This window comes from Nuphar pumila, chromosome 7 (assembly GCF_984573655.1).
Source record: "Nuphar pumila chromosome 7, dmNupPumi1.hap1.1, whole genome shotgun sequence".
In the NCBI taxonomy this organism is placed as follows: Eukaryota; Viridiplantae; Streptophyta; class Magnoliopsida; order Nymphaeales; family Nymphaeaceae; genus Nuphar; species Nuphar pumila.
In genome coordinates, this window is record NC_143255.1 from 124950533 (window position 1) to 124969076 (window position 18544).

Below are 18544 nucleotides of genomic sequence, written 5' to 3' on the forward strand. Positions count from 1 at the left end.
ATTAATTAATTTATTTTAATTTTTATATTATTAAAAAAATAATAAATAGATCTAGCCTGCTGGGCCAACCTGGGTCGGGTTTCGGCCCAGTAGCAAACAGTCCCGGGCCTAAAACCTTGACCCAAACCGAGGCCATGACAGGCCGGATCAGCTTGGCCTGTTGCCCATCCCTAATATTATCACAACATTCTCATCTATCAGGAGTTAAGAAAATATTAATCCTAGAAGATATAACAAGATCAACTCACAAAGGGCACATCCAAGTCTCCTAGGAACCAAAAACAAAATTTCTTTCTCTGCAGATGAGCACATTTTGGAGCTGTTTCGTTTTACACTTCCAATAATATATATGAGCAAAAGTAAACTTTCATAGCAGAAAACTGGCAATCAACACTGGCTAAACGCGAGTTTGATCATATTAGATGATTTTTCTCCCTCTTCCTCGGTGACATTGCTTTCACAGAATCAGGAGGATGTTGCTTTACTTTTCCATGCAAGAAATCTTGCCCTTTTTTGCCGGTACCATTTCACTTCTTTGAAGGTTGCTAGGAAAACATGCATCAGCACTGGAACAAAGAAAGGCTGTTGCATGGAAATCCAAACAGACATGCGTTGCATAATCAGGAAAACTGAAACAATGAATAGGTGGTGCAAGAACCATGTCTCAATCTGACACCTTTTACAGACAGATGGGATCGGAATTTTCAAGCTTCATATTTTTTATTTTTTTATTTCCAAGAGTTTGAAATGGGAAAATAAAAATGAAGGCAGGAAATATGTACAGTTCCGTTTAGAATGGGAAATAGCAAGAAAACCAATGTGATCAGAAAACATTGGGTAAAAAGTCACTTTTTCCTTTCATGACAGCTTTAAACAAAAATGCAAATAACGAAAAAAAATAGACATTCGAACAGGAAAGATCTTTGGAAATCACAAGCACAAGGACATTTCATGCCTAGAGAAATTTGAGGTACTCTCACATATGTTAAATGTTCTCTGTGTGCTGTTCATATGGTTGGCTTGTTACTTACCATGTATATGGCTATGTGGTGCTCAATGGGAAAATAAAGGAGCGACATAATTGATGGATGGAAAAAAGCGTCTTCAGCTAGTGCTCTTGCTTGCCGAGAAGATACTGCACAAAAATGTGAGTGCAGTCGTTAATGTCTCCGCAAATCTAAGCACATAATGCAGAGATACACTACAAATTCATGTATTTTAATTTTGAAAGAATATCCAGAGTTTGAAAGATACATACATGCAACAGCGTCATAATCTCCCTGAGATGCAATCTTCTGAGCTGAAGTTGATGCTTCAAGCGATAACTTCACCTTTACAGAGCACAATAATTACCACAAGAAAAAATATGAAAAATTAGAATAGGCAAAGAGTTATCCAAGATTGCTGGAAGGAAGAGTTGTTTGATAGGGAGTGATGGAGAGGTTGGAAAAACATTAACAGCTCAATGGTCTACGCTCCAGTTATTATAAATTTCAAGTGTCTCCTAGCTAGATAGCTAAGAGAAACAAATCTTTATGGAACCACTTCAAAGATGCCATAAAACATCTATAAATTACTGAGCAGGTAAGGTTGATCATATTGTAGATCGTTGGAATGAAATCACAAACATGATCTCCATCACCTACTAAACCATCTACCACTAGCACTTTCTTCAAAGCCCTACTTATTTTGAAATTTCTGACCCTGGTGAGAATTCAATTAGAATGAGACTTCCCTGCATAAGAAACACGTAAAAAGCATCTAAATATTTAATTTTAAAACTATTACAACCATGAAACCCTTCTTCATTTCTATAGTGATCAATGTGAAGAAATAATAATAATAACACCACCAACAACAATAACAGAAACAGCAAAAATAACAAGACATGCAAGTGCAGCATCCCCTTAAGAAATATAAGAATCAGAATACATAAAATGTTGAAGTTGAAGTGCATAAAAAGAAATGGAACATGTTACCTGGGTCCCTATTTCATCCATGACAATCATACTTGGAAGGGATTGGACCTGCACAGGAAACATCAACTGATAAATACATGATTTAAAAAATAGGAACAGAAAATACTGGATGCTTCTAAGTCGCAACTTTGTTACGAACCAAAAAACACACACCAATCTAGAAAGAGAGCCAAGAGTTGCTGCACAAGATAAAAGATTAAAAGATGCATGGCGGCGAATCAAGAAATCAAGCTCCCTGCAAGTACAAAACAGCACCATGGGATATGTGTCAACACATTAAGCAATAAAAAATCTTCAGGCAATTAAGCATATGTGGATCTCAAAGGGATCATGCTTTCCATTTGCAGGGAAAAATAATTTCAAATCGATGGGATACATAGCATGATTTAAGAGACTTAAGTCTAATTGCTAGGAACAGTTCTAGCATCAATGCACTAGAGTAAGAGATGGAGATTATTTCCACTTTTTATGGAGGTCAAAGAAATAATTCTGATAAAAATCATTGACGTTTTCATGTGACCAGTTATCAAATATTAACAAGGGATTGATCGGAAGAATCATGTTCCTCAGTAGGTTTTATTACATAAAAAAACAGGAAAAAGATTGGAGAAGCACAAGCCAAAGTCGTGAAATCATTTATGTAATGATGGCCCAGACCATGACATAATAGAAAATGAAGTTGAAATCTGGAAGCAACATATATGCAAATGGGGTTTTCCCTTGTAAAGAAAACCAAACGCATCAAAATGAAAGTAAAATTTTTTCTTCAGGCTGCATGTACCAGTGTTTCTGACGTGCCTAGAACTCAGTAAGATAGGTCTCATATGAACCTGTACCAGTGGTTTCTGACGTACCTAGAGACCTCAGGATGATAGGTCTCACATCAACATAGTTGTACATAGACAATTGGCTACAATTACATCTCTCTCATCAAGGTTTCCCAGTAATCTAAAACTTCTTTTCAAGATAATAGTTGTTCAGACGATCAGATGCAAAACATAAGGACAAACTAATTTATCAAGAGTTTCTCAACACAGATTTTTTGTGAGAATTGGAAGTTTTTCTCCATGGTCAGAATATTAGTGAAGGTGATCATCAGAGGCATCTCATGGTAACAAATGCAATTAGTTTGAAGCTCTCAAAGACAAGTACCAAGCAAGAACAATAACAAAATCAAAATTTAAAGCAAGATTTTTGCAACACATAAAGCAGTGATGTAATATTGTAAGAAATTGCTCAAAAATAAAATAGAAAAATCAAATTAACTATATGTTCATCACAAAGTACATGAAAGGACGAATAGCTAGACTACAACATGTAGGAAGAACCATGGTTCTGCTCACATAAGTGAAGAGATGCAGCACACAATTATACACAGAACCAAACAAGCAAGGACACTAGTGTGGATTTCCTAGCAACTATGCTTTCCAAAGCCTGTACAATTGCAAGAATAATATGGCAGGTATGCATGTTAACTGTAATCAATAATATGAAAATGCCAGTATTGAAAAAAAAAAGTTTCACACTAGGCTCTCATAGCCAAAAGAATACCTCTGATCTCAGTTTCCAGCCAAGATGAACAGGCAAAATTAGAATCATTGTTTAATCTGGAATTGGATGTCTACAAGTAAAATGATATGCTAATTGAGCACTGACCATGCTGTAAAGCCTGTTTCACTGGCTAAGACGTTCAAGTCCTCACTCTGTGAATTGTCAGAAAGAAGAGCAAAAAGCAGCCTCAGTTGCCCTATAAAAACTTTAAAGACTTGTTCCAGATCCTGTTGCAAATTATACAAGCATCAATAAGAACATGTATTTGAACTCAACAACAAACTACTAGTCTACTATACAATTAAGAAAAAAAGAGGGATTGGTTAATAAGAGCAATCAGCATTCAAAATACTTGCAGACAGACTATAAGAGCAAATCAAATAATCAATCAATATCCAAAATACTTGCTTTTGGTGCACATTGACAATATAAAACATGCACACAAACATTTCAAATGATATTCAAAGTTTCAAGCTATTGCAGTGAAGTAGCATGGTAACAACTTGTACCAAAAGCAAATAACAGCTCCATATTTCCTATTTTACAACTTACAAACAGAGAAATAAGGTTAATAAGAAAGTGCGGCTGAAAAAAGTTCCAGTTGGCAGAAAAATTTGGAAATTAAATAATAACTGCAGTGAAGCTTAGATTTTCACCATCTTTAAGCCTCTGATATTTTTAAGCCAACAGCATTTGCAGAACTGAAATTTCTTTGTAAAGAAAAAATCAGCTTTTATGATGACAAGTCTCTACATATCATGGCATAGCATGCCCTAGAGTATGCTTTTAGAAGATTTATTATCACAAGTTGCCCTCATGGAAACCCCGGCCACTTCACACAAGAAACTAGACATAACCATAGCCATTAAGGATCATGGATTGTCAGTTGTGGGTAGTGGGCTGTACATCATTTAACTACTAGCTAGATATTAGACAGCTTCTGGTATCCAGTTCAATATAATACCCATAACAGATCATAAAAAATAGAAAGTTAGGACCCATACATGGGAGAAGGGAAAACAAAAATCAGCCTTTTTTTCTTGTCAAAATCTAAAGACATGAAAAATTCGGTCACTGATTTTAGTGATCTGGTTACTAACAACCTGCAATCCAGCATGTGCAACCAATCCCCGGTAGGTCCAGTAAATCGTTTCACAATGGGTATGACAAGTTTGCTACTTAAAAGTACCTTTAAAAAGAAGAAAAGTTGCAAACAAAAGGGACTCAACAAACATTTAACTCAGATTATTTTGAAAAAATAACAAATCCCATCTGCAAAATGAAAAATGACAGAAATAGAATGCCAAACTCATAAAACAGTAAAATTCCAGTAAACATACAATCCCAAAAGCCATTACGCAATCTACTGTCTACTACACATTATCAGTGATACCTGGGAAGAAAGAGAACTCTTTGAAGGTTGCACTCTTTGAGAATTCTTCGAACAGCCAGGTGGGTTCCAAATAACGCCTCCCCACATCTAAAGAACGGTACTATGAGAATGAGAAAGCCCATACAAAAATAAGTAGCCCAGCAAGTTTCAGGTAGTGGAACTTACTGGAGATATAAATCCATTGGTAACAGAAATGTCGCCATTAGGAAGTTGCAGAACCAGAGGGCACTCTTCTGCAGATGGTATATAACTATCGAAAATAAAACCCAAACATTAATGATTATGAGATTTCTTAAATCTTATTTTTATATCAAACTCACGGTGGCAGGGCAAGTTTTTATGCTCAAAAGTAATCAGTGAATAAGCATTGAGATGATCACCACAACAAGAAAAAAAAGAAACATTGGATAATAATTAATAAGTGTTTACAAACTCGTTCATGTTGCAGAATCAGCCATCCAACATACACCTGTACACGTTATGCTCATGAATTTTCATCCAAAATTAGCTTACTAACTAGATGTATACCAAAAGATATAATAAAAGCATCTAGACTTGCATTCCTAACATGACTGGCAGAACGACAAGGCAGATTGCAGCAACTGGAAACATGGGCATGAAAGAGGTGACTAAGATGGGGAATTCTAATTTGCAAGATCGTGTCCTTGATAGATGCTGATGAAGTTCGCCTATCAAAATCATTTTTCATTAGTAATCAATATGTTGCACTTACAGATAGTTACTTATATAGAATGTAGAGGAATTTGGATGACAAATTTATGATTTTTAATAGATTATGATTTTTAATAGAACCTAACAAATTTCAAATAAATCCACAATGAATTCTGTATTTCTATAAAAAAAATAGTAAAGAAAGAAATGAAGCTTAAATACAAAAAAGATGACGAGCAATGTTCTTGTATTCATAAAAAAACCAAGTAGTACTTCAATCAAAATACTCATCATAGGCTAACACAATATTGAATAACCGACTTATAAGAAGTAAGAACACTCTGAAAATAAAAGGATAGAGGTGGAAGACTATACACCACAAACTGCAGAATCTTCGATCTTCCAGCAGCAGCTACTGAGGTATCCAAATGCCATTCATTTGAATTTACCTATGAAATTATCCAAATGTAAGTAACAGAAAGTGGTTGCATGGTCTGAAGCAGATGGGCCATAAATTTAACTAAGTGCTCACAGAAAGAACAAGATGAATATAGCATGAACATGACTATCACAGCAAGTCTTAACATACAGCATAACCAGTAAAAGGATGTCCCCGACACATAATTTTTTAAAAGACAAAAATTCAAGGAAATTCAGCCTTGCTCTAGCATTTCCTTTAGAAGAGAGGAGGAGAAGGCTAGCTAAAAGGATGAACATTGAGACTTGAGGGTTTGTTTGATTAAATGATCTTCAACGAAGAGTCTAAGACCCTGTTTATATCAGGGTTACTGGAAACACTATAGAACATGGGAAAGTGTGCTTCTCCGAAACGCATTTCGGAAGCGCAAAACACGGTGCTTCCGAAACGCGTGGGGAAGCAAATATTTTAATTGGGAAGCTCACTTCCCAATAACAGGAAGTGAGTTTCCTTTTTTTAGGGTGGGGGCTTAGACAGTTTTAGCTTTTGATAAAAATTTTTAACCCAAAATCAAGAAAGCTCGATTCTTATTCGCTTCCGATTTGAATCTTAGGTCGCTTCCTTCTTCGTTTCCCCTTCGATTCTGATTTGATTCCTATGTCGCTTTCAAGTCATTCTACGCTTCCTAAAATTTTAGAAATGTCTCGCTTCCCACTTCCTCGACTGGCAACATTGGTTTATAGTCTAAGCATGTCTAGATGAGGTGAATTTCACCTTATCCACAAATAATTGCTAAATGTGAGCTAAAAGCATGTCTATATAAATGTTGAGACTTTTGCATATGCGGAGATTAGGTTTCATATGTTACGCCTTCCCACTCTTAGTGCTGCTGCTATTTTCCAGAATGGTGACCTACCTCTAGCTCTTATGCCATCACCTGAGGAAAGAGGAAAGAGATAGTCAAGAAAGCATCATCGTTTGTATAAAATAAAAGAACTTGTGGCGGCAAGCAAGTGAATTGGATCCTGCCCTCTTTCAGTAGTTAAACGGTGACGTTGTTAGTGCCATCAGCCGTGGTTCTGCTGATCCGCCTTCGTCCGTGGTGTCTCTCAGACCTTTCTAATGGTATTCCATCTCTTAAGAGTAGCTTAAAGCCCACTCATACCTTGTAGAGTCGTAGGAACCCAAACCGCTTCTGGTAGAGCAATGCAGTCCTGTTCCTTGGACTGTTTCACATACCTAGTATCCTAGAACATGTCCAGACCTTTTTCCAGTGTGCTCAGCCAGTACACGTCCCTAGCAGTCACCTAGATACTTTGAAACTGATTTCACACGCTTAGGAACTTGCAATAACCAAATCCACTCACTTGATTCCAAAACAATCACGTTTTAGCCCACCGGTCTACCCAGATGCACCCCATAACCCAGATGTCCTGAGATTGAAACTGCATGCCTAAAATTCAGGTTGTAACAAGTGGTATCAAAGCAAAAGCCCCGAGGATTTTACAGAGTTTCATAACTATTGAAACTCATATCTAAGGACGGGAAGCGGGATATGGCCACCGGAGATTGGATGCATAGTCAACAGACCCTGTCCCAATTGAGTGCTCTAGACAGTTAAATGTGTTTTGGTTTGTGTGACCTGTAGAGGAGTCCATTGGCTCTAAGAATTTCAATACATATTCTACGCATATGGAGGATTAGTTTAGAATCTTATTTCACCCAAATCGGAGTCGTATCGACCCCGGTAGGCCCCTCCCAAGTTGGGCCCAGATTTCTGGCAAGAGACAGGATTTCAGTTCAAGATCAGATGCATGATCAACTTCCAAAAATTGTGATCGGGTGAGTCTGCATCCAAAAAATAATTTTCTATCTCCCCCACATGTTGAGAATAGGCTGCAAAAAAAATCTGGCACAAATCTGCCCTCGTTGGCCCTATAAAATTCTCCCAACCGGACCAATTATGACAATGACCTAGAATTGAGACCTACTTCAAAAATTCACTGAGCTCCAACACTTGGGAGTTTCGCTCTGATTATCTAGGTGTTGTCTAACCCCTATCAAATTTTTAGATTTTTTGGACACATGTGCGAAGAAATTTGAATTTTGAAGTACAACTTGTTCTGGTACCTCTGAACTACCTAGAATGGCCCAGAATCAAGAAATTGGTCCCCATTCAGAAATTCGTATCTCCCAATCTCTTTTGAATTCATGTCTAAAATTTGGTGTGTGTGATCGTATTTCTATTGGCCAAATTCTGACCAAATTTCAAAATTTTTTGTGGTTTGTATCTTGAGATACAAATTTTGTATCACAACTTGATTTTCCTTGACTGTGATCGACTTGTTTCTCTTGGAGAACCGATCCCTAGTCATGACAAGCAGTGACCTTGGTCATCTTTATACTGGCTAGAACCTTGATCTGACATGCCTGGAGTTATGATGCAGAGCAGGTCCGGGACGTCTATGAGCACAGAGAGTACAGGCCGGGACGCCCCAGATCCAGCAGTACTCAGGAGTGGTACTGCAGCCTTTAAATACCCATCTTAGGGTTGCGTGCAGGGAACACGATGAAGAAATTAAAAAAAAAACAGTTTCCTTTGTTCTTTTCTGCAGCCGCACGTTCCATTGCTGTTTTATTTTTTTTCTTTATCCCTTTCCAATGATTCTATTTACTTTTTGCCTGTCATTGTTTTTCCTTCACTGTTAGTATTCTCAATTTGTAAGAGTTACCAGTTTTTTAATACATTGTGGCTCGCATACATTGATCCGAGCATCCTTTTCTTCACACTGCCATTGGATTACTGTGTACTGCACAGTCGAGGCCTTGGGAAATCATCCAACGTCAGTCCACTAAAGGACAGCATCGACCTCCTCTCTGACTCGTATTCCTCAACGTCAACACCCAGTGTGAAGGCCGTGGTCCAGGTTGCTTTGCTGCATCAAAAGTGCTGCCAAAGGCAGCCCGTTAACGGGGCGTCAAATATTCCTTCACCGCCCCAGCAACCACAAGCGGTGCTCATCGAAAACACAACGCTGCGGTTCCTTTACCGCGTCAAAGCCCAGACAAAGTCGTGTCTCGTCCGCCATCACCAAGGGGCGTGCAAACCGATCCTCTGTGCTGCATCAAATAGTATCAGGGCCCAGTCCCTCCTCTTTCGTCAACGGCATGACGCAAGAAGCGAGGAACGGTCCTATGAGCGGAAAGGCATGAGAGGAGATCATGAAGCGGCTACTCAACAAGTTGACAGAGATGCAGGAAGATATGCTATGCCTAGAAAAAGAGATAGCCGGTCTGTCGAAGCGCATGGATGGGGTCGAAGCCCCGATGGATGCGCTTGAATCCAAGGTGGATGTGCACGCAGTGCAATTGAATCAGTTAGGCGCGTGCGCGATTAACCCTGTTGATATTACCGTCGCTAGGCCCGAGCTGCAAGACCACAACGTTACGCTGGGTCCTGTCCCCGGCCTGGGCTTGTGGCCTCGCGCTCGGGAGCTCGTGCCACAAGGTGGGTCGGGCCTGCAGGGTCCCGACGTGCAACCGAATGACATTGAGGCGGGCCTGCGCAAGGATGTCGGTTGCGCGACCATCCAGCAGATGGTGTCATATCCATCATGGTTTCTTGATGAATTCAATTATGCCATTGCAACAAATATGGACGTCTTAGATTTGCATATTGGTGGACCTGATTACTTAGACCTTCCATTTGTCGAAAAGGTTTGGGAGTTGACTGCAAATAATATTATTATGGTTTGACAGGCCTCTTTACGGAACATGGAACATTCCAGCAATAATTGATCTTTTGAAGCCATTTGGGTTTGCTTTTGGGAACGAGATCCTGAACGGGGATTTCTCTATGGACGGTGAGTAGAGCCACTATGCATTCGGGGCAGGTATAGTGAAGTTTTCATAAGGTGAAACGGTTTTTGGTAAGCATGCTTGTATTGTTGGGATTCTAGCCAAACCCTTAAGACTGCGTGCTGGAGGGACAAAAATTCAGCTTGTGCTTCCATGGGGTGCCATAGGATCAATTTCAAAACCAATCTACAAGTTTTAATTTGGAATCACCCAGGAATATCGATGCATGTTGCCTATAGTCAATGTGTCTGATTTATATGCATACCGTGGTGACAACAAGTCGTCAAAGCCGACTTCTTCCCAACCAAGGGAGAATGATGCAGAGCAGGTCCGGGACGTCCACGAGCACATAGAGTACAGGCCAGGACGCCCCAGATCCAGCAACACTCAGGAGTGGTCTCGGGTTCGAGAACCGGACCCGAGACCCAGATCCAACAGCAACCTTTAAATACCCATCTTAGGGTTGCGTGCAGGGAACACGATGAAGAAATTAAAAAAAAAAAACAGTTTCCTTTGTTCTTTTCTGCAGCCGCACGTTCCATTGCTGTTTTATTTTTTTTCTTTATCCCTTTCCAATGATTCTATTTACTTTTTGCCTGTTATTGTTTTTCCTTCACTGTTAGTATTCTCAATTTGTAAGAGTTATTAGTTTTTTAATACATTGTGGCTCGCATACATTGATCCGAGCATCCTTTTCTTCACACTGCCATTGGATTACTGTGTACTGCACAGTCGAGGCCTTGGGAAATCATCCAACGTCAGTCCACTAAAGGACAGCATCGACCTCCTCTCTGACTCGTATTCCTCAACGTCAACACCCAGCGTGAAGGCCGTGGTCCAGGTTGCTTCGCTGCATCAAAAGTGCTGCCAAAGGCAGCCCGTTAACGGGGCGTCAAATATTTCTTCACCGCCCCAGCAACCACAAGCGGTGCTCATCGAAAACACAACACTGCGATTCCTTCACCGCGTCAAAGCCCAGACAAAGTCGTGTCTCGTCCGCCATCACCAAGGGGTGTGCAAACCGATCCTCTGTGCTGCATCAAGTTAGATATGAAAGCGTTGAAGTAGAAACCATCTACGACGGTGATGGACACTCTCATTGAGGCAAACCTTCAAGTTGATACTACAATCAGGGAGCATCTAGCAGAAGAGACAAACCCACAAGTTGCTCACATCCTAAGACGTCTCGATAAGGTGGCTTGGCATGTGTGCAAGAGTGTGTTTGATATACTAGCTTGGGGGCATGAGTTATCAATGTCTAGATTCTATGAAGAGAGAATTCACTTCAGGGAGGTATGAGAAAATTATAGAGATCTATCACGTGGGGAGCATGACACTCCAAGTTTGGGGGTCAAGGAGTTTAATAAAAAGGTCTTGGTGGCAAAAATGTGAGTTGCCTTGTTCGGAGATCCGTCAAAGCAACCAAGTCACATCCTGTAGGAGACCTGCAGGGTGGATAAGTTGTGAGAAGAAAAACAAAATAAAGAGTTTGCCCTGCAGATGCCAAACCAGCCAATCGATTCACATGTTCAAGAATTGGGTAGTGAGTTTAAATTGTCTGATGTTAAATCGGCTAGTGATAAGGATGTGAAGGTGGAATAGCCTCATGGCCTCCCTTATCAAAGCTCTCACAAGCGTGTCAACACCAAATTTGTTGGAGATCCATGGCGAGGTGCAAAGTCATGAGGTATACGTGTTTATTGATATGGGGAGCACCTATAATTTTGTTAGGCAAAATGTTATCGGGGCTATTATAAAGAGCACCCTGGGTTCAATCGTATGGTCGGTGATTGGACAAAATACAAAGGTGTTGTGGTCTGCCCAAATGTGATCGTGAAGCTCTTAGGAGCGAGCCCTATGGTTGATCTATATCAGCTTCCTGTCTTTAAAGTCCATGTGGTATTCGCAGTCTAATGGCATGAAAACTTAGAGCCCATCAAGTGAGACTTCTCGACGGTAATGAAGAACTATATGGCCAAACGGCAATGACCAAGTTTACATATTTGACCTGGGTGGAGTGGCCAATCAGTTGTGCATTGGTCTCTCCCACTTTGGAGGTAAAGTAGTGTAGAACGTGGTGGTTTGTTACGGTCTCAATTTGGCCCTAATTTATTTTGATATTCTTTTGATTTTAGTAGGATTTGATGTCTCCATTTTTTGCTTCAATGGAGTGGGTGTTAAAAAGTGAATATATTTAGTTATACATATAATATATATATGTAATATATATATACTATGTATATATACCAATGTATATACACGTATTATATAAATATATATAATATATGTATATTTATATTTTTTCTTTTCTTTTATTTATTTTTCTCTTTTTAGTTTGTCTAGTTCATTTTGAACTAGACTTTAACTAACACATTGTCGCTGGCTAGTTTAAGATCCGTTGGAGCTAGTCCAACGGCGCCATTGGACTAGCTCCAACGACTCTATTTGAGTCCCTTTAAAGCCCATTTCTTCCTCTCACTTATGTGCATAAATAGGGGTCATTTCCCTCTCATTGTATTAATGTTTTTTAAGCATTTTATGTGAATTAAATAACGATTATTCTTTTACTCTTGAGTCTTTTCATTTGTGCCATTTCGTGGGTTGTTGTTAATGTGTCTTTAATAGATGCTTCACAAAAAAACAACTTAATATGGAACACTTTTACCAATTTGTGAATGGTCTGAAGCCGGAATTTGAAACCACCAAATCGGCCCTTCTATAAAGAGAAAAAGTTTTTTTATCATTGACACTATTGATGAATTAACTATGGAGGAGAATAGGCTAAAAAAGCATACTTCAAATAATGAAGATGATTTCATTCTAACCTTATCTAGACCGAAAAAATGTGTAGCGATACACCGCCTTGTTTCAAAAGACAAGGCAATGATTATGACAAAAAGAGTGTTTTGCCACCATTGCCATGAACCGGAACATTATAGGCCTCAATGCCCCAAATTAAAAAGAAGAGATGAAAAGAAAGTAGCTTTGGCTGGCACATTACAATAATCAAAAGGCCAAAGCAATCAAGATGCACTTGTATCTATAGCGTAACTAATGGAAATACTTCAACCTATTCTTAAAGGAGCATCTTCCTTAACTAAAGCCTCAACTGGAGCCGTTGTTTCATCATTTTTCAATCTCAGAAAATCTCCTTGCCTTCTTGACTCTGGTGCTTCTTTTCATGACCCCGAATAGTAATATTTTGTTTGAATGTCATAACAACTCAAGAGTGTCAAATGTTTTCACGGCCAATGGTACTATCTCTTGAAATAAAAAGAATAGAAAAATTCATAAATTTTTAAAACTCCAAAAAAAAATTATCCTAAAAGTTAGATATATTCCCAAGTTAAATTTAAATCTTTTATTTGTCTCTCAAATATCTGATTATAGATGTAACATTTGCTTCTCTTCTGATGGTTGTTGGGTACAAGGCTGACTGGGGAAGGCCATAGAGAAAGAGGTGTTGGAATTACCCAACAATATTTTTTGTTATAGTGTTCAGAAATAGGACATGAATCTATGACACAAAAGAATTGATCATCCTTATATATCCAAAATCCACCATTTTATAAGTTTAAGAAAATTTTGCTTCTAAAGACTATATTCTTGATAAAATGAAGAGATTACCATTTCATGATAGATCGTTTGTTTCTTCTAAGCCACTTGAGTTAATACATTCGGATATGTGAGGTCCAACACCGGTTATATCAAAAGGTAGATACGCATATTATATATTTTTTGTTGATGATTTCTTTAGGCATACTTAGATTTACTTGCTTAAACATAAATCTGAGGTTTTCTTACATTTTCAAACATTTCACAAAATGGTTAAGAATAAGTTTCAAAATGATATTTTCATTTTTTGTAGTGATTCAAGGGGGGAGAATTTTTGTTAAAAGAATTTAAGGATTATCTCAATTTATATGGCATCATCACACATCAAAGATCTTGTCCTCACACACCATAACAAAATGGTTTGGCCGAACAAAAACACACATTACGGAAACTACTAGGACCTTATTAATAGCAAACAAAGTACCAAAAGAATATTGGGTTGAAGCAGCCTTAACTGATATTTATCTCATTAACAAAATGTCATCTTCTTCTTTAAAAAACATAACTCTAATTGAAAAACTTGTTAAATCAACTCCTGATTACTTCAAATTAAGAGTTTTTGAGTCAAATGTTTTGTTTTCACTAACAAGAATGATAAACTCTCTCCCTGTCTCATACCATGTACCTTCTTGGGTTATGCAAATAACCAAAAAGGCTATAGGTATTTTTACTTTCAAAATAAAAAAATTGTATGTTTTAAGAAATGTATCCTTCTTGGAAAAGAAAAGGTTTTTTTTATTTCGAAAATGCTAGGGAAGTAACCGAGTACCCCTTTATTTTAGATTTGACTTTAAAGCATGAATGTGACCCTGATGATGGTCAAGATGTCATAGATACAGAACATAATGTAATTAATAAAGAGCAAACCCATAGGGACACCAATTGTTTGCAATACTCCAGGCGTAAGGATCATAATCTTCCATGGGCACTAGAAAAATGTTTGGAAGTACAAACCAGGTCATCTAAAGTCTCTAAACCTCCACGTAAATTTGTTTCTTACGAATCTTTTTCTCACAACTATAAGGCATTCATTGCATTAATACACTCGTATATAGAACCTTCGACCTATGCTCAAGCCAAAGAACATGGTGAATGGGTATAAGCCATGAGAGCAAAATTAAAAGCCTTAGAAAAAGCTAACACTTGGACTATTCAAGACATTTCATAAGGAAAGAAACTTGTAGGTGGGGTATATAAGGTTAAAACCAAGAGTGATGGCACTCTTGAAATATATAAAGTCAGATTAGTTGCCAAGCGATATTCCCAAGACTATGACATAGGTTACGAAGAAACATTTTCTCTAGTTGTTAGGAAGACCACAGTTAGGACCTTAATAGCCTTAGCCTCTATTAGAAAATGACATATCTTTCAAATGGATGCCAAAATTGATTTTCTTAATAAAAACTTAGTTGAAGAAATATATATGGACACACCACCTAGTACAAGTATCCCAAAGGGTAAAGCTCTTTATGGTCTTAAATAGGCACCAAAAGCTTGGTAAAAATTCAAAAGACACATATCCTCTTTCTATTCAAGCAAGGGAATAGGATATGGGTCCTACAAGGAGGACACATGGCACACAAGGAGAACTCCCTAAAATGAGAGAAACTTTCATAACTTGTGAGGACACTTGGCACATGAATACAAAAAAAAAATGACTAAATTAGAGGAGCCACAAAGTCCATAAGTGGGGGCCACCTTAATAGCCTTAGCCTCTATTAGAAAATGACATATCTTTCAAATGGATGCCAAAAATGATTTTCTTAATAAAAACTTAGTTGAAGAAGTATATATGGACGCACCACCCGGTACAAGTATCCCTAAAGGTAAAGCTCTTTATGGTCTTAAATAGGCACCAAAAGCTTGGTAAAAATTCAAAAGACACATATCCTCTTTCTATTCAAGCAAGGGAAGAGGATATGGGTCCTACAAGGAGGACACATGGCACACAAGGAGAACTCCCTAAAATGAAAGAAACTTTCATAACTTGTGAGGACACTTGGCACATGAATACAAAAAAAATGACTAAATTAGAGGAGCCACAAAGTCCATAAGTGGGGGGCACCTTGTGAAGGAGAGAGGAAGGAGAGCTACTTTCTAAATTGGGTTGTAGGGGGATGTCTCCCCCTTTCTCTCCTTCTTTCTTATTTGGTGAAATGGTCTAGCATAAACTATTTCCTTGTTATTAATGCATTGTTTTGGTAATTAAGGGTGCATGGGGTTTATGGGTTAGATCTATTTTAGATTGGAGTTCAACCCAACCCAAGACAATCACTATATATGGTGGCCTCAGATTTCATTTTGGAGTTTATCAAATTATGCATTTTATAGAATTGAATTGATTCTCTCTCTTCTCTTCTTTTTCCTTCTATGCTCTCTCCTCTATTTGATGTCTCTCTCTCTCTTGGACGTGATCTAAGCCATGCAAGTCTATTGAAAGCAATAATTCAGTAATACTTTCAAATTTTAACTAAGAAACAAGTATACATACAAACACACACACACATGCAAATCTATTGAAAGCAATAATTCAGTAATACTTCAAACTTTAACTAAGACACACACACACACACACACACACACACACACACACGTATGTGTGTGCGTCTACACGCTTTTGTCCAAATGTTGTGTCTACTAATGTATCGGGAAAGCTAATAAAGTGTGGGCTCCAACCTAGCCACAAAATCATAATCAAGAAACGACTTACACCAAGCTATTTCCCTACTCAAACTGCCATAATTTTGCAGCTTGCCATTTATTTTAGAAAATAATAGAAGGAAACTTCCCTGTTCCACTTCAGTTTTAGGAAACAATAGTATTATTGTTAACAGATCAAGAGATTGTGGGTTGATCCCTTGTATAATATGAGCTACTTCATAATGTAGCCATTACATAAACTGGTTAATTAGTTGCAGATGAGGCTAAATATATTTCCCCTCATTACAAAGCATCTACTACAAATATTACTCAATCCCATGGAAATCAGGTTTAATAGCATGATAATAGATACATCTCCATTCTCCATGCCAACAAAACAACCAATTACTAAGCACAAAGATAGTTATCCATCACATTTTGTAGCAAACTCACCTTCCACGGAATAAGCAAACATTTAACAGATAAAACAATAAGCTGCATGACACCATCAACAAACACATTAAAGAGTAAAAAGTTCAAAGTTCTTAAGTGGAGAATAAGTCGTACAAAAAATGCCAGATCTTTGGTGCTAGAGATATAGCTTGACAACTTTTCATCCCAAAAGGAGCGTGATGCCTTTGGCGTGTGGTACAAAACCTGAAAATGAGGAACTTTGTTCACAAAGCATAAATGGTGAGACACTCGACAGTATAGGGAGAAAAAGAACATGTGGAGAACATTACCCTATGAGGAGAAGCAAGCAACTACCTGACTTTCCACACTAATATTAGCTACAGGTGCCAATGTCTTGATAACAGGAGACAATAAAATGTCATCTATCTTCGGGAAATCCCTGAATTTTAGAAGGAAACAAAGAAAAAGTGTAAGAGTCATGTGAATAAAAATGCAGGCATTAAAAATCATTCAGCTACCGTGACAGGTATGTCATAAACTCACAATTGTTGGACAAATAGAAAATGTCTATTAATGAAGATAGCTTTGTTCTTGGAATCATAAGTTTGCATATTTACAGCAAATAGAGAAAGATTACATTAGTCGGTACTTTATATTTCAACTTAAAGAAAAACAAAGAAAAGCTTGAAAACCTATTTTTGATAATCCTTTCATTTGCAAGACCCTCATTCCATGAGAGCCCCTTGTTTATGATGTTGAGAAGGAAATTTACAAAAGATAATAGAAAAAAGGGGAAGGAAGAAAAATAAAGAGATTCTCTACTCTCGTGGACTTTGGTCTTCATTCCATATTCCATATACATCTCTTTGTTATCTTTGTATTTTTGTGCCTCTACATCTCTTTGCGTAGGTTTCTGTTGATTGATTCTGTACGATTTTAAGGATAATCAACAAGGAGGCACCAGTTATCATGTTCTCGAAAAAACAAAACCATCTCACGATGTCATTAAAGTAGAATGGAACTCATCATTCACGGAGCAGACATTAGAACGGAAATACGCAAGCATTAAAGAACCATACCAATCATAGATCCAATCATTTAGGTTCGAATTAAGCAGACTAAACGAAAGCACGACGCTTCCATCCGCTGCCACCGGCATGGACTCCTCTCCCCTCTGCGAAAATGCGTCCTCCCTACCACCCTTAACGAAGAACAACACAAAAATCCTTCCTACCAACGAAACCGCATCCGCTTCCGACAATTTCCCAACAATCCAAGCATGCCGATGCTTCCCAACCACAGATCTCACCTTTCCCCGATCCCCATTGATCACAAAAACAGTATAAACCCCATCGCCACCACAATCCTCATTCCCCCCATACGACTCCTCCAACGCCTCATCGATTCGCTCATCATTGTCCCCGGAATCGACCTCGAACCGACCAAAAACCGAATCGCGCAGCTCGCACGGCCACGAACGCTCTTCTCTGGCGCCTCCTCCACTCCGCAGGCACCCACTCCCAGTATCGATCGCCACTTCCACAGAGCCATTACCTCCGCAACCGCTGTGCCACAGATCTCCCGCCGTCAACCGCCCGATTTCCAATGATATCGAAAGCCCTAGCTCATCGGCGCCGATTCCGATCCGATCGAACCCCAAGAACACCGCTCGTAAGCGGCAAGGGAGCAAGAGCGGGTCCGTCTCGAGGCGGTTCGAGAAGGAGTCAATGGATCGGAAGGGAAGAGGCGAGCGGTAGATCTCCGTCGACTTCAGAAGAAAGGGAAACCCTAAAAAAAATTTGAATAGAGAAACAAGAACGTCGTTTTCTACGCCGGAAAGAGGGACAATCAAGAGGGAGGAAGGAGGAGAAGGGATCGGGACGTTTACCTAGAACGAAGGAGAAGAGGACGCAGAGGGTTAGGGTTAGGCGCTTCGTTCCGGGAGGCGAGTTCCGAATCGATCCCTCGTCGAGAGAATCCGCCATCGCTTCCTGTTCGCGAAGC

At 38.8% G+C, this 18544-nt stretch overlaps 1 protein-coding gene across 4 annotated transcripts; it reads right to left on the minus strand.

The window, feature by feature from the left end:
• Nucleotides 1–273: 273 nt before the first annotated feature.
• On the minus strand, nt 274–18544 carry LOC149833348 (uncharacterized). Of its 4 annotated transcripts, none has more exons than XR_016433417.1 (13): nt 18429–18544; nt 17620–18328; nt 16895–16979; nt 16694–16783; nt 5971–6044; nt 5089–5173; nt 4924–5010; nt 3636–3757; nt 2119–2214; nt 1980–2027; nt 1259–1331; nt 1032–1135; nt 274–582 (listed from the first exon to the last, which is right to left on the minus strand). XR_016433417.1 is itself a non-coding variant. In XM_090015073.1 (13 exons), the coding sequence occupies exons 1-13, from the start codon at nt 18523–18525 to the stop codon at nt 466–468; spliced, it is 1773 nt and encodes a 590-aa protein (XP_089871199.1). In that variant the 5' UTR covers nt 18526–18544; the 3' UTR covers nt 274–465. The 4 variants fall into 4 exon arrangements, 3 of the variants coding, with proteins under 3 accessions (XP_089871199.1, XP_089871200.1, XP_089871201.1); XM_090015073.1 differs by having other exon boundaries at nt 2133–2214; XM_090015074.1 differs by lacking the exons at nt 274–582; nt 1032–1135 and having other exon boundaries at nt 1261–1735; nt 2133–2214; nt 18429–18542.